The sequence below is a fragment of the Pteronotus mesoamericanus genome, unplaced genomic scaffold (genome assembly GCF_021234165.1).
Source record: "Pteronotus mesoamericanus isolate MK-2021 breed Mesoamerican mustached bat unplaced genomic scaffold, CSHL_Meso_final contig_182, whole genome shotgun sequence".
Lineage (NCBI taxonomy): Eukaryota > Metazoa > Chordata > Mammalia > Chiroptera > Mormoopidae > Pteronotus > Pteronotus mesoamericanus.
In genome coordinates this window covers 26,054,255-26,076,703 of record NW_026555078.1, presented here as the reverse complement: position 1 = coordinate 26,076,703, position 22,449 = coordinate 26,054,255, and the positions used below count along the sequence as shown (strand labels likewise).

The window sequence follows — 22,449 nt, the reverse complement described above, 5'->3', positions numbered from 1 at the left end:
CATGATAATTAATATTATTTCATAATTAATATTTTGTTATTTTAAGCCTTGTTTACCATAATTAGTTTCAGCCACCTCAAGCATAATCTGCACAATATGAATTTCAGTGGATATAACAGTTTTTCAAACAATTATCTACTGGGTAATTTTGACCCTGAAAAATTATATTAATAGGGCAATAGGGGCAAGATTAGGTAATCCTTCAATCATTATGGATTCTAGATTCTTAACTGTAAAAGTAAGTTGTTTGGTAAGTTATCACTTTTGGTTTCTCAGTACACTTCAAGGATAATACTAAGTCTAAATAAATGTTATCAGAAAACACTGATGAGAGTATATTTAAATCAATTCTGTAGATCCTACTGAGTTTCAAAGCATATGACCTTTGTATTTGGAATGAGAGGGAGAAGAAACTGGTAGGCAATGGCTTAGGAACTTATTCAATTAAAAAAAAACAGTTTAAACATATATTAGGTTCATACTGCCCTAATTTATTGTTTAATTTAAGGGACAATATCATTAAAATACTCATCTACTTATAACTGAAGCATTTCCTTCCTGTCTTTGACCAAAAGTTTTATGGCATTTAGTGCACTCTGTTCCTGTGGGAGCTTCCAGATGAACTTTATGCTAATTAATCATAAATCTTTTATGCTGACAACTTTATCTTCAAACATTCTAAATATTTCTATAGTTAGTGTCATTCCCATTCTTTCCCACTTTTCTCTCTGTCTGTAGGTGGGACTTTGAAAACTTAACCACACTGTCAAGCTAGGGATACTGTCAAATTCTCTCCAATTTCAACTTTATGTAGCACTACTGTTGGCATGTGCAGCTAACAGTGTTAGTTACTTATTCTACCCACCATTTCAGATTTGTAATGCCTGAAACTGTATCTGAACTGCAACAGATACTACCACCTTGCCATCCACAAGTGAAATCTCTCATCAGTTCTTCTCTGAAAGTACCAAACAACTCTTTTTATTCTCTTTTCCTATTTCTATATCTATGAGAAACCAATCTTTCCATCTATTCAGTATAACCTTCTATTGCTTATTGGACAAAATATTACCCTTCCTTTAAAAAAAAAAACAATCTTTCTCTCGTTAAGAAAGTGCAGTCACTATAAGTCACATTAATACATCCGATCACTCGAATCAACTTTGCAGTGTCTATTCCTGGTGCCCTTGGTTAATTTTATCTTTTTCAAGAGTCTAGTCTAGTTTAAATAAGAAATGATCAGAAAACAGCTTTCTTATTAAAGTTCAATAAATATGAATTAATTTACTTTAATCAATTTCAATATTTTAGAAATAAGGTCTTTAATATACTATTAATGGGATTCTACAGATTTCATCCTTGTTCAACTAGGATAGTAAACTTTCAGTTGCTATAAAGAAACATCATGTACAATACACTCCCTAATGGTACAACACCATATGAAAATGTGTATTTTATCTCCTTTATTTAAATAACATTCTAAGTTTTGGACTAGAAAAGTTATTATAAATGCAACGATTTGCAAAACCTGTAAATATAATACATTAAGAGTTCTGTAAATTGCAAGTATGACAAAACATATCCTATAACTGATATTTACTCCACTACTGTATAAAAAAAAATCTCAGCCTCTTCTGACTACAGTTAACACTTGCCATATTCCATATAGTTAAGTTGCTTTTCAATATATCACATCCTGGTAATTTTTTCAATGACTGTGTGGCCCTGTCTCCTGCCACCAAACATTCCACCCCACCCCCCACCCCCGCCTTACTCTCTTTATCATTAAAATGCAAGTAACACATTCAAAATCAGGCAAAGCAAAGCAGCAAGGGAAGCACAGGTAGCTTGGCTCAAGGGATTCCACAAGGTTCTGGGTCTGAACTCTCACACACGCCTCCAGGACCTTCTAAGGTCCATGGTTTTATAATATAAAAAGTGGAATTTGCTTCTGTGTGATCAAAGCCAAAACCCAAAGGTCCCACTAACAAACTCTCTAGACTTTCCTCAGTCTCTCCGAGTACATCCATGCCACGGCCTAAACATTTGTATCTGCCCCCAGCCCCGACCACCAAATTGCTATGCTGAAATCCTAACCCCCAAAGGTGATGATATGAGTAGGTGGGGGCCCTTTGGGATGATTAGGTCATGAGGATGGACCCCTCATGAATGGGATTAGTACTCTTGTAAGAAATCCCACAGGAATCCCTTGCCCCGCCCCTTCCACCAAGTGAGGACACAGTGAGAAGGTGCCAGCTATGAACCAGAAAGATGGCCCTCAACCAACCATGCTGGCCCCATGCTCTTGGGCTTCCAGCCTCCAGAGCTGTGAGCAATAACTTTGTTTTTTGTAAGCCACCCATAAAATACCCATGTGTGATATTCTATTATAGCAGCCTGAATGGACTAAGACAACGTCTTTTGGAAAGTTGGACACATTGAACAATAAATAACAAAACTGAAGAATCACATAAATAAAATCAAGAAAGGCTTTACTCAGCCATAAGTGTTTATTATAAAGAGAACAACTGGTTTTTGCCCCCTTTTGGTCTTAAACATTTCAAGATTTTTACAATACCAGACTTTCTACTTCCCTGTTCCTTTCACTGCCCTTTAAATTATAATGCATTTGTTGGGATCTAAAATAGAAAATAAGTTCTGGGTCAAAAGCTAAACAAAATGGCGCCTCATCCTTCCTGTTGCCAAAGGAAAGTACAAGATCAGCCCAACTGTATTTCAAAGAAGTTCAGAAGGGGAATGAATCCAGATGGCAAACTACCTGATGGTCCCCTCAAGTGGGCCTGAAATACCAGCCACGTGTCAAGCTCTTAACCCTGAGGCAGAAGAGAAACATTACAGAGGGAGGGAGGAAAGCAGCCCCTTTTTCAAAATGACACTTCATTACCCAATGGCACACTAATGAAGACACAGCTAGTGAGCATGCAAAAGTGAACAAATAAATAAATAAAACTGTGCTGCTTAGGATTCGGTGCAAGCAGGCAGCTGTAGCAAAGAGCAAGAAAAGAACTCAACAGTTTTATGCACAGCTGACAAAAAAAGCTTTAAAAAGTTACCGCTGACGATCTGACTTGTATGTGGCTGTCAGCTCATCAAACATGGTGCTGTTCATTTCCATAAACGCCTTCAGCACGTTGTAGACTAACGCCACGATAGCCCTGGGAAGCAGAGAAAAGGGAACCTGTAGGTTAGTCTTTCATGTGCAGTGCTACATGAAGCAAGCGAAAGCACAAGCTTTGAAGGAGCTCCACGTGTTGCACACTATCTCCATCCCTTTTTAGTTGGACCTAGAAATGACCTCCAGTTCAATTCCACATCAGGAGTTACATTCTTTATTGTTCAAGGCAAGACATCTTTCTGAAGGATGGTAGGATTAAAAAAAGAAAAATCTAATTTTGCCCTTCTAATTATTGGTACCCAGAATAGACTTGCCTGTGGGCACTTGTTAACTTCATTTAATACAAAGGCAGGCATAAAATAAAGCAACTTCACCCTAGAAAAGGAGTACCTGTGGTAGGACTAACCTTAGAGACCTGAATTTGCATAGTTTTATTTTTAAAGGGATTAATATACATAATTCATCAAAATCAAAAGCTGCTCCCATGGCAACGATATGTATTATTCATATTCAAAGATATGATACTAAACCCCTTTAAGTTGGGCGGTTTAATACGAGTTATGTTTCTAGTTGTGATTTGTATCAGTCCATTCACGCCTGCTTAGTCCCCAACACATTGCTGCAAAGTAACCGGCAAGCTGGTCCTGGCTGCTATTAGCTATGGAACACAGCCAAACGGAGGTGTGTACTTATCAAGTACCAAGTGGAAGAATAAGCTTTTGGGCAATGTGCAGACTGTCCCATGGTGGGATTGTCAGCTTCAGACTAGAATCTAAAGAGCATTACCCTTTGCAAAAATACACGAAGTACTTCCATTTTGCAACAACATGCTCCCAATATCTCTGAAAAAGGCACTGGTGAAAGTTAGGCCATATGTTAAATAAATGATGGGTTTGATGTTTCCAAAAACATTTATAAGTATTTTTGCTGTGTTGCTTCTTCCTACTGCCCATTATTAAAGGAAAATATCTGCTCCCTTCAGCTGAGGGGAATGACCTCCCCAAATCACTAGGCACAGTAATGGGGAAGGGCCGAAGATGGTATACTGAGCAGTTACACACCCTTGTTAAAAGCCCCCTCTAGGTACTGAAGAGACAGTCTGCATAAGGAGACTTAATTCTTTATCAGCTTATAATTTTTACATGATTTGTTAATAAAATCCGGCAAATTTGAAAGATGAAAAATGTGTTATTTTACAGTTGCGTGCAAAACTTTCAAAGCCAAATTACAAATATACTGAATTCTATTTGCTAATTTTTAGTGCAACATTAACTTTTCTATTCCACAGAGAAATATGTAGCCATTAAAATAGAGAATTCTTTAACTTTCATAGGACTAGATGTTAAAGTTCTCTTTGAAGATTGTAAACTTTTCTTCCCTAGAAAACATATATAATGACTGAGTCGGTTTTTAAGAAATGGATCTTGGTGAAATGTCAACCAATTCAGATCATATCCCTGCTTACAACTCTTTAGCGTTTCCTTCTCAGCTACGTGGCGATGGCCCATGCGGACCCCACTCCACCTTCTAACCTCATCCTCCAGCAACCTCCCCCAAATACCTGTGCTCTAACCCTCTCAAACTCAGAGAGGTCCACGTTCCAAAATGGCTCCCCCCTGCCCTGACCAGTGTGGCTCAGTTGGTTGGGCGTCGCCCTGCAAACCGAGAGGCTGCCAGTTAGATTCTTGGTCAGGGAACATGCCTGGGCTGTGGGTTCGGTCCCCAGTGGGGGAGCATATGAGAGGCAACCGAATGATACGTATCTTCCATATCGATGTTTCTCTTCCACTCTTTCTCCCTCCCTTCCCCTCTCTCTCAAAACAAATAAATAAAATCTTTCAAAAAAATAAAAATAAAATGGCTTCCCCCCCTCCCATCCACCTGCCACCACCCCATCAATGCCCACAAACCTCTCCTCTTGCTCCAGAGCACCCCCATGTCTGCTACCTTCACAGACAGGCCAGAAGCCCTCGTGTAAACTGCTATGTTAACAGAACACACATAAACACTGTTTTATAAAGTATCTGTTTACTTGTGGGTCTCACCAACCAGTCAGTGAATTTGAAAAGGTAGGGCTTTTACCTTTTCACATATCTGTCTTTAGCAACAAGCACAGCATCTGGCACAGAGCAAGCACTCAAGACATTTTATTAAACAAAAGAGGAGGGAGGGAGGCAAGACCAAAGGAAGAGAGCAAGAGAGGGAAGGAGGGAGAAAGCGAAGCAAGGAGGAAGGAAGGCAGGAAGGAATGAAAAGAGAAGAAAGGAAGGAAAGGAGGAAGAAAGCATGGGAGGGGAGGAGGGAGAGGAGGAGAGAAGGAGAAAACCTACGGATTCCAATGTTCTTTTGAAATCCTATAAAGACTGGAAAACATGATGGGAAGGATGACGTTAGAGTTTTCTTCTATTAAACTCATGATGTATTCATTATTCCAATAATACAGTGCCCTTTCTGCCACCTTTGAGGGAAAAAAAGAATAAAATATTAAGAGAGAAAAACACACAAAAAAATAAAATTATAAATCTCCAAACAAAAGCATCTTCAGGTTATTTTTATATCATTCAATCAAATGTAAAATTAAATATTAATCACACACTACATTTTTCTGGACTTAAAATCTTTCAGAAAGTTCTAAAGTGGACCATCAATTTGGGGAAGGAAGTCGGTTTTCGCACCTATTTTTATTCTCCGATCACACTGCCCGTTTCATCTGATCCCACATTTTTTCTGCATGCCTCCCAAGCTCCGGACACCTTTACTCCCTCTGCCACACTGCCTCCCCCATCACGTTACCCCTGCCTGGCCCACCTCCTTCACCCACACGGCACACGGCTGGCATTCGGTCAATAGCTGCTGAGAAAAACCCAGCTGCCCATCGCTGCAGAGCACGCGCCTTTGCTAAGCACCTCCGGGGACCGGCGCTACGCCGGCAGTGCAGGTAGAACGTCCCGCCTTTACCGGCCCCTGAGGGTGGGTACCGGTGGGCCCATTGTACAGAGGAGGACACCGAGGTTTGGGAGATTGGTAACCTGGCCAAGGCCACATTACTAGTAAATGGTAAAAGCCCAGACTCTTTCCAGAGTTCATTTCTGTCTCCCTTCCTTTGAACTAAATAAGCCAGGAGAAGTCCCTCTGCTTCTGGACTCGGGGACAACGGTGGACATATGCCAGCTTGCTATCTCAGGTACCTTCTCTCTGACTACCATACTATCAAATGACTCTATGAATTCAACAGACACCTCAAAAAATAATCTAAAGATTGCAAAAGTAATCTAAAATAATAAGAATCATGATAACCCAAAATCTGCAAAAAATCTACAGCCTCTAAAAGGGTTAGTTATACGGACAAAGGGAAAAGAGTGGCTTTTTTCACTCAACCAGATTAAGAAATTTAATTTATGTTTTAATTTAATAAATTAAATTTAATCTTAAATTAATTTTAATTTAATAAAATGGTACAAGATGCACCCAACAACAGACTCTAAAAAATCAGAACCATTCCATTTACATTATTCAACTTGGTTCAAAAAACAACTCCAAAAACTTACGAGGCACCAGGTTCTGAGAGTACAAAGAAAACAATTAATCGCTAGTGAATGTTTATTATATGCCAGGCACTGTGCAGTGTTTCACATACATGCTATTTAATCCTCACAACCAACACACAGAATAGGTACCATTATTTCTGTTTTGCAAATGAGGAAATTGAGGCTCAAGGTCACATGGCTAGCAAGTGGCAGGCTCTAAAGTCCTCGCTCTTAACCTCTTTACTCTTTTATCCCTACAGAGCTCATATGTCGGTGAGGAAAGGAGCCATCTATGAGCCTATCCAATGTGAACTTAATAAATGTTGTATCAGACACAGAAATAAAGTGCTGGGAAGAAGGGCAGAAAGAACCACCCAGGTGACGTCGGGAAGAGTGGAAGGATAACAACACAGGAGGTGGCATCCAAGCTGTGCTTTGAAGGATGCGGGAAGGAAAGGGCAGTCGAGGCTGAGGGAATTACAGGAAGGGAGGCACCAACATGGACAGCGTGTCTGACAACCACGAAGCACCTGGTGGGTCCCCCACAGGTAGAACATGAAGCAAGAAAAGGAGGGAAGAAAGAGGTGAATAGGATGAGACTGCTCTGAGACTTACAACTGAAAAGAGGGCTTTTTAAAGAGACCACAGGAGGATGCTGGTAAAGAAGGAGGGATCTAGGCTTTTCCTATTTCAATAATGAGTCACTTAATGCTAAAAAGTATCTGAATCTCTGTATATCTATATGTTAATGTGTACATCACTTACAGACAGTATCCAGTAAACTCCCTTAAAGAGGAAAGGCATGGTTTATATAAAGTAAAAATTAACATATCTGACACTAGAACAGAACCACCACCTTCCTGGGACCCACCGTCCTCCTACACACAGTGGGCAGTGTCTCTAGCTGGGAACCCTCCAGCACCAATGCCACACCTGGGGCAAGTAGTGATAGTATCTAGGTACACTGAGTAACACTGGGTAAATGTTTGCTGGATGAACCAACGAACACCTAATGAATGACTGAAGAAGAACCTCTTTACTTTCCTTTCTTCTGTTCTCAGTTTTACTTCTGTCAAAGAATTTAAAATTCTTTTTTCTTTCTGCTGTGGACTGAACTGTGTCCTTTCCCCATTCCCTGCCAATTCCTACGTCGAAGCCTTAACCCTCGGTGTGAGGGTATTTGGAGATAGACAGTAATTAAGTTTACATGAGGTCATAAGGGCAAGGTCCTAATGCAACAGGCGTGGTGACCTCGTAAGAAAAGGGGAGAGAACGCCTCTCTTTCCACATGCGCACGCTAAGGAAATGCTGTGTGAGCACCAGAAAGGCGGCCACCTGCAAGACAGAAAGCAAGCCCTCCTCAGAATCCGGCCGTGCCGCATGCTCACCCTGCCTTCCGGCCCCCGGAACTGTGAGAAGTGGCTTCTGCTGTTCAGCTCACACAGTCTGTAGTATTTTGTTATGGAATCTGCTATGGTCTAAATATTTGTGTCACCTCAAAACTCATACGTTAAGATCCTAACCCCCAAAGATGATGGTCCTATAGAAGGTGCTTAAGTCATAAGAAAGGAGCCTTCATGAATGAGATCAGTGCCTTCAAAAGAGGCTCCAGAGCTCCCCAGCCCCTTCCGCCAAGTGAGAACACAGTGAGAAGTCCGTGACCCAGAAGAGGGCCCTCACCTAACCATACTGGCACCTGGATGTCAGACTTCCAGCTTTCTCTCGGTCACAACCCACCCAATCTGTGGTATTTTGTTAAAGAGCAGTTAGTCCAACTAACACTGCCGCAGCTGACTAAGACACTCTGTCTCCTTTCTGAGCTTCCGAGAATCACTTAAGCCTTCCTGGGGTTACTCATTTTCAAAGATGCCTGCTCCTTGCCCTCCATCACACCAAACATCCTCATGAAAACTAAAAAATAAGTTAAACAATCCAGATGTTTCATGTTTGAGCACACAGGCACATATAATATGCAAAACATCTACACAGTATCCTGAATTTTTTAAAATCTAGACATGTGTTATATCATCTGAAATGTAATGGTTCATATCAGGGTTACTGCTCTTTGGGGTTTTTGTTGTTTTTGGTTTTGTTTTGGCTTTTGGTATAGTCTCAAGATTGTCACAAGATCACTGGCTTGACCTACTAGGATGCCTTCAGACAACAGCCAGTGTCTCTAACTATGTAGGATAATGACAGCACAGGGGGAAAGTCCACCATCAAGTCCACGTTTGCTGCGTGGTTCTGTGAGGCCAACTAACATCTGAGCAATCTCTTCAAATCGGCAGGCAGTGTGTAAAGAGTCCACTCTCTACTCTGTATTTGGACCTTTGCTGAGATAGCAAAGGGCAAAACCTAATGTGTTTTCACCCCACATCACCGGCTTCCCTCCTGCATGGGTCCCTCATCACTGCAGCCAGGGCCCGGGTGAGATAAGAAAGGGCTGCCCAGGTTCACCTGCTCTGTATTCTTCCCGAGTGGCCACAAGGAGGCAGAGTGGTGCCACAGGAAGATCCTGACAAGAAACTATGCCTACTGACTCCGTTCCCTATTAATTTGGGATCTTGAGCAAATTATTCTCTGAGCCTCATTTTTTTTTTCATCTACAAAATGGGGTGTCGGGGCTTCATAAAGTAATCTGAAGGTTGGAAATAATGTACGTAAAGCATCTAGTACAGTATAGTGTTCTGTTTCTCCTAAGCTTCCTTTTTATTCTCTCTTACACTATAGGAACTCTACCAGTCTACCTCTTACTCAGTTACTTTACTCGAGACAAATTATTTTACCACTTTGAGCATCGCATTCACATCTGTAAAAATCATACTGGCCTCCTTGCAGGGCAGTCATGAGAATTAAAGTTACTGAGCAGAAAAAGCCATCACAGTGGCTGACACATAGCGGGCGCCAAGATAAAAGTACCTATTGGTAACATCGTTATCATGTGAAAAAATTACAAATAAGTAACAACAGGTAGCTAGTGTCCATTATATTTTTTCCAATACAAATAAAATTTTACAAAATAATACATTTGCTGAGGCCACTCTGGCTCAAGCCCTCCTTCCTACTAACCTGAAAATGGGGGCTAGATACACACTTGGCAATTTGTTTAAACAAAGGTTCTTGAATTTTAACAAATTGTGAAGGTTCGATCACATCCAGTATTTCTTCCAGCTCTCCAAGGAACATAACCTGGAAATAACGCAAAACACAAAATGTCAGGCACTTCATTAAAAAATCCATAGGAATATTGAGAATTAATGAGAGTTCACACTATTTTAAGAAAAATGTACACATGAAACTAAACATGAACAAATCAAGTATTAACTCATGTTAGAAGACATTCATTCACAAGGAATTCACCAGACGGTACGTGTTGAGAGCAAGTTCCCTACACTCTTTGGGGGAAATTTTGGAAATATTATTTTTGAAAAAATACACGTTACATCTACTACTCAGAACAATGGCACTTAGACGATGCGACGGGGCCCTGTGACCCAGGACTGTCCCTGTGGGGCCCCCCTCTTTATTGCTATCATCCCAGCTCCCTCCTCCCCTCTGCCATTTGGTTTAAACAATGGGGGTGTGGCTGTCCTGCATGCATGCACAGAAGTCCCTAGTGGCACATGCAGATGTTTCCCTCATGTTTACAGCCTTGCTACGGGCCAGGGTTCTTTCAAGATTCGTTAAGTTAACAGCACACAGAGTCAGAGAGATACAAGCGAGCAGATTCACCCCCATAAAGGCACCCTGTAAACCCCTGGCACACACTGACCCCGACTCCACACACACACACGCGCGCACGCACGCACGCACGCACACGCACAGGCACACGGACACAACTGTTCACTGTCGAGCACAGTGACTCTCGTGACCTCAAGAAACTGCTTTCAGATCTCAAAATGGAGGCACAGAAAAAGTATAATCAACATTTTTAAATATAATGGAAAACTGACAGAAATAAAAAGCAGTTACCTATTTAGGCATGAAAAATAAATACCTTAGGAAAAAATTAAGTATGCAATTAAAATATGAAAAATGACAATGTTTTCAAGTTGTAAGATACATAAGGGTAGCAATGTATACTTTTAATTTTACCTAACAGGGATTTAAAAATAAGGTAATTTTCTGAAAATGTATAAAGTAGGGTTTTGGAGAATTAAAACTGATTTGGGAAAGGAGGGTGTTCTGTTAAAAGAAAACTTTAGTAGACTTGCCATTGGTCAAGATACATAAATTCTCTCAAAATTTTTCCAAAATGTAAAACTAACAGCTGACCTTTGAGTGGGGGCATTTTCACGTGGTTTCTAACCTTTCAGAAGATGAGGTGCGGGTCTGGCACCCAGCTGGGTGCACCTGCAAGCTAACAGACTTACCCTCCACCCCTCCCAACGACTTCACATGGCACGTGCCCAGTTAGGTCTCAGCAAAAGTACAAATCATTGTAGGTGAGAGGGTTCCAGGGCCACTTGTAAACAGCTGAAACTAAAGGTCTGTGACATACTTTACGACCGTACATAGGAAGATTCCCATCTACACTGTGCTTTAAAGTGGGTCTTTGAGGAGGTTGCTCTATCTATAGTGACAGCAAAGCCTCCATACTATGAAGGTAGCCACTAGGAAGGCAACGTCGAGAGCTAGACAGTTGGACACATGACTTGGGCTTCTGTGGGGCTGAGCAGCACTGTGATAAAAGTCCAGGGTTCACCAGTCAGGGAGCTGGGTTCTGGCCTAACCACCTATACTTAGTGTACTCGGGCAGGCTACTTCACTTCTCTAGGCATCCATTTCATAACCAGTAAAATGAGAATATTTACAGCCCTGCCTTACAGAGCTACAATGAGGATTAAATGAGAGAATGCATTTTATACGTGCTCATGAGCTCAGGGCCTGGCCCTCAGCCATGTCGTTAGTAAGCTATTAACACTGACAGAAGCGCTTACCTCTTTCTGACTACATGTTTTGGGCCAAAATTTCATTAACCCCCTAATAACCTAAAATGAAAAGAAGAAAAACAAATGACACTTAATTTTTCATATAAACTCCATGGAAAGTGATCCAAAATTATAAATTACGGAACAAATACTTACTGGTTCTGTAAGTGAAGGATCTTTCTCCAGAAACTGCACTATGCAATACGCCAGCTGGAGAAAACAACAACAACAACAACAGCAACAACAGAACGACACATTAGAAATTCCACATACTAAGGATATAAAAGATGTATTATAAAACTTCCTAAAAAGATTCCAGACTCTGATTTTAGTAACTTCATGTCCAATTCACTTAAAAAATAAAAAGTACATAAAGCAAAATAAAAAGATTGATACTAATAAGGTTCCAGGAGAGGTTTTTTAAAAAGAATATTGGGACATGAAATAACCAGCTAATGAAAAGCAGAGGTGAAATATCACATTAAGTATATCCTGAAAGTATCTCCTCTACGTACAGTTTGAGTTACAGCTCATGGGCTTCCCTTCGCTCTTTGCTAACATCAACAGTGCTGGGTTTTACTGCGGTTCCCGAAGAGCCTTCTCTGAGAAGTAGGCTCTTCCCAAAAACCTTGCTGACTGCCTGGAGTGGCACGTGTAAACTATAGCAGTTTCAGGAAGACATAAAAATGTTCTACCTGCCAGCTAGAACCTGGAGAAATATGAATTTTACATCTGATGCTAACTCATCTAGATAAGAATTCTTATAAATGATCGTAAAATGTGATACCTTTTTTCAAAAACTAGAGGCAAGATTTGTAAAAGGACTCGTAAAGATTCTTGGACCAAAAAAAATCCACTCTTGCGAAACATTTTGAGGGTGTTCTAAATGAGAAGCATATGGACTAATTTTTCCTCGAAACACAGAATTTCAAATTTAAAGAGGAACACTGCTCAGAAAAATGTGTTACATTTTTATGGAAACTCAAAACATTCCCACTGGGCAGAGAGGGGAGTCAGAGGTTTGAAATACTAAAATTAAAACACCACTAGATCAATTATCTACCTCCTGTGACATGCTTACCATGCAAGGCAGTGTGAGGATGGAAATCAGAGTGGAAACAAGACAGTACACTTTTTAAAGTAATGGAGGGTAAAAATAAAAAGATGTAAAAATATTGATTTGTTTACTTGTGTGACTATTTATTTGTGTGTATAAAGTTAGAAATTGTGAATGAACTAGAAAAGGGCAACTTATAAACTGTCACAAAATAAGGTTGAGACAAAATGTTGAAGAGTATTCAGAAATGATTACTCATGTCCAAAGATCTAAACCTGAAAAGCCCATACGCATTATTACATACAACGTGTTCAATATATAATTTTGTGAACAGGGCAAGTCATCTAAATCCTCTGAAAAGTGAGATGGCTAAATAGATGCTCCTTCCACTTGAAAAATACTCCCGAGTTTCCTATGCACTGAAAAGCAGACATACACACATTTTTATTTTCTTTCAGGAGTATTTTAAAGTTTAACAAGTCGTTTTTTTAAAAATTAAGTAAATATCAATATCAAGAAAATACTGGGTTTGCAAACTTTACTTTCCTTCCAAAAAAGGAGTACAAAATCCTACCTGGGCATGGAAGAGTGATAAGCTCCTGACAGTGTGTAAAGGGATCAACACTTTCACCAGAAACTGTTTGTGTTCTGCCTTAAGAGGTAAAGCAAAGCCATTGATAATACTAGGAAAAAGAAAAGAGACATGAGTTAGCCCTGTTACCACAAGCTAAACTAAAACAAACTGTTGTGAGATCAGGTTAAATCTTAATCCATTTATGATTGGCCCAGAGCAACCCCAAACCCATCCCAGTGGCATTCAAGATTTCTTAGTTACTTTTAAGAATATATTTAAGTAGGAAGGAAATGGAAAAGAAGCAAAATAGCTTTTGATCTCCCAGCACAGGCCTCTGTGCTCTTAAACCTAGTTGGATGGTCCCAAAATCTTTTTTATCAACAACTCTTTATGCTTCCTCCCTCTTTTCCTTCCCCAAGTAATTGCCTGCCTTGTTCACTTAGGACCCTTCCCATTTCCAGACATCACTCCTTCCTGTGCCTGACATCTGTGCTCAGGTCAAGAATACCCTAGAGCTGAGCCTAGCAGAGAAAATCATGTGACTCCACCTTCTCCTTCTCCTCAGATCAGGAGGGAGACTAACTAACTGCATTGGCCAGTAACAGTAGTCTCCCTTGTGTGTAGAAACCCACACAACAGCTGTGTCTTTCCAATTCATTCCATCACACCAGGGAAGAGCTGTTCAAGAACTACACCTGGGTACACGACTCCCTTGAAAATGGCAATCTTCCCAATCTATTATAAACTTGCTTTCAAAAGATTTGGCAAAGGACAGGCAGCCTGGAAACTAACAAGAATAAGATGTTTTGGAGTAACTGGCCTGACTGCAATCAGATGTGCTATCTATGTAATGAGGAATAAACTGTTAGCTCTTTCTGTCATCCCAGTAGAATTAGCAATGCATAACTGGAACAAGGGAAATGAGAAATTGTGTTTCGCAGAGTCAGCTGGGAAACATGCAAAAGCACAAGTGAGAGTATTCGACGTATGTACAGCAAGAGATCTAGGTCAGCGTTTCCCTGTGCCACCTGAACCTAATTTACAGAATGATACTCAATTGAGATTAGCAATTTGATAAAGATGTGCTTACCTTCCTAATATTTCCAGCAGTTCAGCTACACCATTGAAGTGTTCTGTTTCATAAACAAACCTTTGAGAGTGAGAGACAGAGGAATAAAGTCAGTCTACTCAATGTTCAAATATTTCAGGTTTACTTATTACTTCTATAAAACCAATTTCACTTCTCTTTCTCCCCCCTCCCTCCACTTACCTTAGAAAAATATTGTTAATCTGTTTTCGGATAAATGCTCTAAGACCAAGAAACTTGCCATAAATTCTGTGTAAGACTGTTTTTAAGTAGTCGCGCTCCCGAGGGTCTTCGCTGTCAAACAGCTCCAAAAGCTGTTGTAAACAAAAGAGTGTAGAGCTGTCAAAAGCAGTTTCAGGAAAAAATTGAGGAATTCTGCCACTCTTTATTTAAAATCCCTTCCTTCCTTCTTCAAAAATTCATTGAGTATCTATTACGTGCCAGGCAGTGCTAGCCATTGGGAATACAATGATAAATCAAACAAGGGGCTTATACTCTACTGAAGAGATACACAATAATAATAATAATAATAATCATAACAGTAATACATAGCAGCACTTAGTATGGTTATCAGGCTATTTTCTAAGCAATCTAGTTATATTATTACCGCCCATGAGGTAGTTTTATCCCCATTTTACAGATGAGGAAATTGGGGGCATAAAGATAAGTAGCCCTGGCTGGTGTGACTCAGTGAATCGAGCGCCAGGCTGTGAACCAAAGGGTCACTGGTTCACATTCCCAGTCAGGGCACATGCCTGGGTTGCAGGCCAAGTTCCCCAGTAGGGGGCGCACAAGAGGCAAACACACACTGATGTTTCCCCTCTTTCTCTCTCCCGTCACCTCTCCCTAAAAATAAATAAATAAAATCTTTAAAAAAACAAACAAACAAAAAAAAACGATGTTAAGTAAACTTGCCCATGGTCTCAAAGCTAGTAAGTGGGAGGGCTAGGAAAGAAGCCGAGGCCCCGGAGTCCATTATCTCAACCACCTCACTCCTGTGACATATGCTACCTACCGAGCTTCTGTTTCTGATATAGAGTTAAGATAAGCCTTCAGCTCTACCAGAGCATAAAAGTGAATGAAACAACCTAAACCAAAGCAATCATCAACAAGTCCCCAGTGATGCAGGCAATGCTTCTTTCTATACCTTGGCTCTTGTTACATGAGTAAATAAATATCTTTGTAAATATTCACTGAGGTGAACATTCATGATTTCTATATGTACATTATACATAAATAACATTTTTAAAGTTCCCAATCATTTGTAAAGTCATTTGTAAACTCAATAACTCAATCCTGATAAGACCTAATCTTATCAGGGTTGAAAACGTATGTCAACAAAAAACTTGTACATGAACGTTCACAGCAGCATAATTCATAATAGCCAAAAGGTGGGAAGAGCCCACTGTCCATTATCTGAGGCATGAATAAGCAAAATGTGCTATAATAAAATACTTCGGTCATAAAAAGCAATGAAGTACTGGTATATGTTATCACATGGATAAACCTTTCAAACATCATATAAAGTGAAGGAAGTGCCCTGGCTGGTGTGGTTCAGTGGCTTGAGCGCTAGCCCATGAACTGAAAGGTGGCTGGTTCAATTCCTGGTCAGGGCACAAGCCTGGGCTGTGGGCCAGGTCCCCAGCTGGGGGTGTGTGAGAGGCAACCAACATACCCAATCGATGTTTCTCTCACACATCTATGTTTCTCTCCCTCTCTCTCTTCCTGCCTCCCCCTCTCTCTAAAACTAAATAAGTATCTTCTAAAAAAAAGTGAAAGAAGCCAGCCATAGAAGGCTACACACAGTATGAAATTAATAAACTGTATGAAATGTAAGAACATTTACATGAACACAGAAAAAGCAAATTCATAAGAGATAGAAAGCAGAATGGAGAGACTGCCCATGAGTATGGCATCTCTTTGGAGGATGACAAAAACGTACTGCAATTATACAATAGTGATGGTTACACACCTATGTGAATATACTAAAAAAACAACACATTGTAAATTTTAAAAGAGTGAATTTTATGGTATATGAATTATAGCTCAATAAAGCCGCTATTTTTTCCCCTCCCTAAATGACAGTAAGGGAGGTTCCTCCAGCTGAAGAACAAACTTAGAGACTGGTTTAAATTTTACTGAGTTCTTAATACATTCATTATCATGGCAATAAAGCAAAATTCAGTTCTAATGTTGACTTTACAGCAAAACATTTCAAGAGCACACAGGCAGCATACAAATGAATGCAGGCTACCCAAATTACCAAGAAGCTATCAACATACAAAAGCATGATTTCAGGTGATTGAGACATGAGGCTAAGACTGACAGCAAAAAATTATACTCAGTGGGCAATATTCAAATAAATTATCTACTTTTGTCTGGTGCTTTTCTTTGAATAAAAGGCAGAGTTCTAGACCAAAAAAAAAAAAGGCCCTTCAAATAATGGCAGGAAGCACAAACTAAAGGATAGTATTCAAAAATGGCTGGTGTGGCTCAGTGGACTGAGCACCAGCATGCAAACCGAAAAGTCACTGGTTTAATTCCTGGTCAGGGCACAGGCCTGGGTTGTGGGCCAGGTCCCCAGCTGGGGGTGTGAGCAAGAGGCAACTGATCATTTCTCTCGTACATCGATATTTCTCCCCCTCTCCTTCTCCCTCCCTTCCCCTCTCTTTAAAAATAAATAAATAAAATCTTTTTCTAAAAAATGGGCAATGACAGAGATGCAATTTTTTGGCTACACAATGTCACCCACCCACCCACCCATCCATTCATTCATTCAAAAAATGAATACTTCAAATAAATGTGTATGCAGACACAATCTGCTTTCAGAAAGCTTATCCTAATGAGGGATGGTGGTAAATAAAGAGCAAGAGAGGCGGTTCAGATGCTATATAAATACACAGCAGACCTATCTACTCTATTTGGGACAAGTGGAGTGATCAGGGAAGGCTTCTAGAGGAAGTATCATCCAGGCTGACCTGTGAAGAAATTAGGAGCTAGAGATAGTGAAAGTGTTCATGTCAGATTCAATACTGCATACCTTCACCAGCAGCCTAGCTGAAAGAAGAGACTATGGAAATACCTGCCGTATCTCTGCCCACCTGGCCATGCAATCAACCAATCAATCAATGCCAGGGATTGTTCTCATTGCTGGGCACACACACTTGAGAACCCACAAAAACAAGTAAACAAACTTGGGAACCCACAAAAAAGCAATGAGCAGGTCAACTATCCATTTCTACAGGAAACAGTCTGAAAAAGGAAAACATGTGACCCTAAACGCATAAAACAGATCCCGTTGCTCAGCATCTTTTCTCCACTACATGCACAAAGTGACATAAGATTTCTAAACTACCCATGCTATTCCCTGTTAATAGAATAATTAACCTTTGGAATTCTGTGTTTTCCTTTGGTTTCTATTTTTAAGTGTTGTAAAAGGGTTTAATGGGTAATTCGCAACCAACACAAAAGGTTTGAAAGGGTGCACTATTAGCAAAACTTGAATCAACTATGCTTATGTATTGTTAATCTTAAGAGTTTAATGAAAACACAATAATTAAACAAAAATTATTGAACTAATATTTTCATTAGGCCCTTACAGAAAATGCATTACCAGGCACGTAACGAGTCATTTACAAAGCCACAGCATTATATATATAATGTTCCATGAGAAAGACAAATTGCAGTACATAAATTACGTTCCTGCTGTTCTACAGAATGCACTCTGGATGGTTTTATGATGTACGAGATAAAGGGAACAGTATAATGATGCACATTCCAAAAAAGGGGGGGAGTCCGATGAGCTGATTTCCAAAACAAAATATGTGCGCTTAGTCATATATAAACTCCAAACACTCCCCACAAAAATAAAAAAATGCAATGAAAAATACACCCCAGCATCTGTATATGCCTAGGTGAATTGCGTCCCCTACCACGTAACAGGCAACTGGTTGTCAAAAAAAGAAGCTGGAGGATTTCCAAGGTGATTACAGCGTAAAGACAGGCCTGTCAACATGCGGAAGCGAACAAACAGGGATGAACTGTGTAACGATTTAACAAAAGAACCCTCCTTTGAACCTCATAATAAACCGACAGTGAAATGAGAACAGCAAAATGAAAAAGATATTAAGGGTCTTTCAGTTTAGACATGGGGGATTGAACTTCTATCTTCTCAAACACTCCCTAAATTAAAGAATAAAAATGGAGAGTTGAGGAATAAAAATGGAAGAAACTACAAGGCACAGAGAAATGAAGGTGGATTAGACAGATTTGCACACTTTTCAGTGATGGAAAGTGGATGGCAAAGGGTAACTATCTTGGGTTTCCGCTTTCTCCACTCTGCTAAGTGTTTTTCCATTCTGACAGCAGGGAGGAAAGCCAACAAGAAGTAAGCCAATTCACAACAGAGAACCCTTAACAGGCTTAAGAACTGAGGGCACCAGATATATCTGATGGCAAAGGTGTAAGGAGCTAAAAACAGGAAGACTGGTTGCAAGTTCATAGCAATTACAAGATCTCCCAGATCCCTGTTCCATGCAGTGTAATGAAGATTTACAGCCGAAGTCTGGAGAAAATAAATAAAGGAGCAAGTCTCTAGTCTTGGGGACACCGCACACAGCTAAGTGAAGCACTCAATGGAAATAATGGGGTTAAATGAAACTGCACGCTGAAGAGTGAAACCTTTGCCAGGCCCCTCTCTGACTAAGCTCCCAATTCTGGATGAGGCAAGAGAATAGAAGGTCCACATGTAGGGAAACTGGCAGCTTCAAGAAGAAATACCTAATATACTAGGTATTTTAGTCATTAGCATTATTAGTATACTAATAATTAGATATACTAATATCAGAGGATTTCCCCATGAAATGGCAAGATCTCTACCCAATATGCCAGGTCTCCCCCACACGAAAACATGACTACGGGCACATACACAGCTCTAAGAGGCTTTTTGTTCCTTGTTGGAAGTTGTATTTATTTTTTAAATTTATTTAACCTTTATTGTATTCTAAGAGGCTTTCTGATGACTTAACTTGTAACTATAAATATGAAGTCAAAGATCACCAAACATTGTAACAAAGACAAAAATAATCGTAAAGAACTCACAGGAAATAGCACAATGAAAGGAGTAGGGGGAAAAAAAAGCACAAAAAAAAGAACCTATAACAGACTCAGAAATAAACAAATATATCAAATCCCTGAAACAAAAACAACTATACAGATGAATACTCAGAAAATAAATAAGAGCTTTTGAAAACTCAAAATGTAACAGGAAAAAAAAAATTCAGGACTGGAACATTAAAAGTGAGCAAATCTACCCTGAAAGTATAACCAGAAGATAAATATAATATATAGAAGACTAGAAAACTTGAGGAGCAGCCCTCACTGGTGTGGCTCAGTGGATTGAGCGCCAGCCTGCAAAGCAAGGGGTCGCTGGTTCAATTCACAGTCAGGCTACATGCCTGGGTTGTGGGCCAGGTTCCCTGTAGGGGGCACGCGAAAGGCAACCACACATTGATGTTTCTCTCCCTTTCTCTCTCCCTCTCTTCCCCTCTCTCTAAAAATAAATTAATAAAATTTAAGAGAAAAAAGAAAGAAAGAAAACTTGAGGATCAATCAAGAAATTCTAACACATGACAAATAGGAATGCTAAAAAGAGATAGAACGAACACACACACACACACACACACACACACACACACACACACACAGAACTAAGAGAAGGAAATTATTTGAGGATGAATTCAAGTTTCCAGATACGAACTTCATTATACATAGGGCCATTATGTCTCTGCACAATGCATGAACAAACGCCCACAGCAAAGCACAACACTGAAATTTCTGGACACTGGGAGCAAAGAACAGATCTCAAAAGCTTATAGAGAAAACAAGTCACAATAAAGGATAAGGAGTTTGGCTAGCACAGCAGGCCTTTTCAATACCAATACTGGAAGCTAGAAGTAAAGTAATCTAGTAAGTAAAAATGTTTCTCTGAGTTCTATGAGCTGCTCTAGCAAAATCTTCAAACCCAAGAAGGGGGTCATTGGAACCTCCAATCTATAGCCAGTCTGTCAGAAGCACAGGTGGTAACTTGGGCTTGTGACTGGTATCTGAAGTGTAAGTGGCGGCTTTGGGGGGTGTGGGGGGCAGTCTTGCAGGACTGAGTTCTTAATTTGTGGAATCTGACACTATTTCCAGGTAGACAGTGTCAGAGTTGAGTTGAATTATACAATACCCAGCTAGTGTCTGAGAACTGCTTATTGGTGTAGCCCCATTCTACACACACACAGAGGAATTGGGTCCATAACCCCTTTAAAGTTACATCCCATTCGTACTCTTTTAGGAATCATCTAGAAGATATATTCCACCAAAATGAAAGAGAGAACACTAAGCAAGCAAAGACACAGTCCAGAAGAGGGGCAAAGGGATGTCCCAGGATCGCCACTGTGGATACATCCTAGAAGAAGCAAGCAGTGCCACCTTCTGTGGCCTGGGCTCCAGGAGGGAGGTCTGTGAGAAAAAACTTGGAACTGACAGACTAGCCGGCAGGGGGGCCACACTGAGAAGTTACGTGGTGCACACAGGGAATTAACAGATGAACTAGTGGGCAAAACAGAGGAAAGCAAGCAAGTAAAAAAATAAGGCCACTAGCTATTAATTCCAGAGGTTTAAGGCGGAAAAAGCTCTATAAGAAATGCAATTATAGTATATAATATATGCCTTGGCTGTGAACAACATGTACACAGCCATACTAATGCAAACATCACAATTTGATTTAATTAAATTTTGTGGCATAACTGTTGGAAAGATGTAGAGGAGGGAGATGTAAAGGAAGACAATAATGGTTTATAGTAGGAATAGATAAAATCTAAAACAAAAAATCAAAAAAATCAAGTTTAAGGATGTTACTTTAGAAATACGGAGATAAACATGAAGAACAGCTAGAAGACTTGAATAAGACTCTGGGCTGGGGAATAATGAGGCAGGGAATTGCTATTTTTCATTATAACCATATAAATATATTTGAGTTTTTAAAATTGACATTATTTTTTATTTATAACTATTTTTAAAATTAAAAGCAAGAGACGAAAAAGGCCCAAGTGCCCTCTGCTACAATAAAGAAGCAACAGCCCAGCTCTAGTCTATGTAAAGGAAGGTTTTAAAGAGCATCAGAAATCCTCAAGTAGACCATCAATAAAATCAGTATTTTGTTTTGATCCAAACTAAAATCAGATCTCCGTATTTCTGGCTTTGTTTTTAACCTTAGCTGTTCTACTACTTCAAAAATCCTATCTTCCTAAAACCTTCACCTTGAACAAGTAATGCACACGGAGAAAACAGCCCAGAACCAACACCAATGGCAGTCTGACTCCAAAGAAATCAGAAAAAGTCCATATGAAATAAGTCAACCAATGAGGAAGCAGAGTGAGGACAAGGGATCAAAATGATGCATGTTGTAAGCATCTCGCAACCTCAGTTCAAGACTCCTATGGAAATTCAGTATAAAAATTTCAAACCCTGGCTAGTGTGGCTCAGTGGATTGAGCGCCGGCCTGCAAACCAAAGGGCTGAGGATTCAGTTCCCAGTCAGGGCACAGGCCTGGGTTGCGAGCCAAGTCCCCAGTAGGGGGCGTGTGAGAGGCAACCACACAGGGATGTTTCTTGCCCTCTCTTTCTCCCTCCCGTCACCTCTAAAAATTAATAAATAAAATATTTTAAAAATGTCTTCAAAGGTATAAGTCATTCAAATATGAATGACTTGACCAAGTCATGTTTTTATTTTCTTCCTAATTTCAGGCATTCTTCTCACAAACTAGGAGTCCATCTCTTCTCCCTCAAGCATTCATTTTATCTGATTCAAGAAAACCTGTAATTTATATCTTTAAGACAACCAATTTGGACAGCGTTTCAAGAAAGAGCTGTTATGGTACATAACAACATACTTAGGGGATGCAGGATACATAACCAGCTATAAAATCTGCAGGTCTCAGTGCCAAATAAAAATGCAGTGCTTCTTGTTCAAAAACTATTAGGAATTTCAAGCCACAACAACAAGGTGTTAAACCAGCACCAGGCCCTTCTAAGCCCGGCCTTGTGCCGCTGCGTAGGTGCATGCCCACGAAGCTGGCTCTGAACGCAGGACA

The 22,449-nt window shown here is 40.1% G+C and overlaps 1 protein-coding gene across 3 annotated transcripts in view; it reads right to left on the bottom strand.

The window, feature by feature from the left end:
- Positions 1-22,449, bottom strand: part of PPP2R5E (protein phosphatase 2 regulatory subunit B'epsilon) — a 138,967-nt gene that overhangs the window by 6,976 nt on the left and 109,542 nt on the right. For 2 of the 3 annotated variants that reach the window (XM_054567458.1, XM_054567459.1), the window contains exons 6-13: positions 14,496-14,626; positions 14,316-14,375; positions 13,226-13,334; positions 11,751-11,804; positions 11,604-11,654; positions 9,733-9,852; positions 5,467-5,594; positions 3,075-3,176 (exon numbers count right to left, since the gene is read on the bottom strand). In XM_054567458.1, the coding sequence (XP_054423433.1) occupies positions 3,075-3,176; positions 5,467-5,594; positions 9,733-9,852; positions 11,604-11,654; positions 11,751-11,804; positions 13,226-13,334; positions 14,316-14,375; positions 14,496-14,626 (755 nt within the window). The remainder of the gene's footprint in view (positions 1-3,074; positions 3,177-5,466; positions 5,595-9,732; positions 9,853-11,603; positions 11,655-11,750; positions 11,805-13,225; positions 13,335-14,315; positions 14,376-14,495; positions 14,627-22,449) is intronic. The other variant, XM_054567460.1, reaches the window with a different exon arrangement.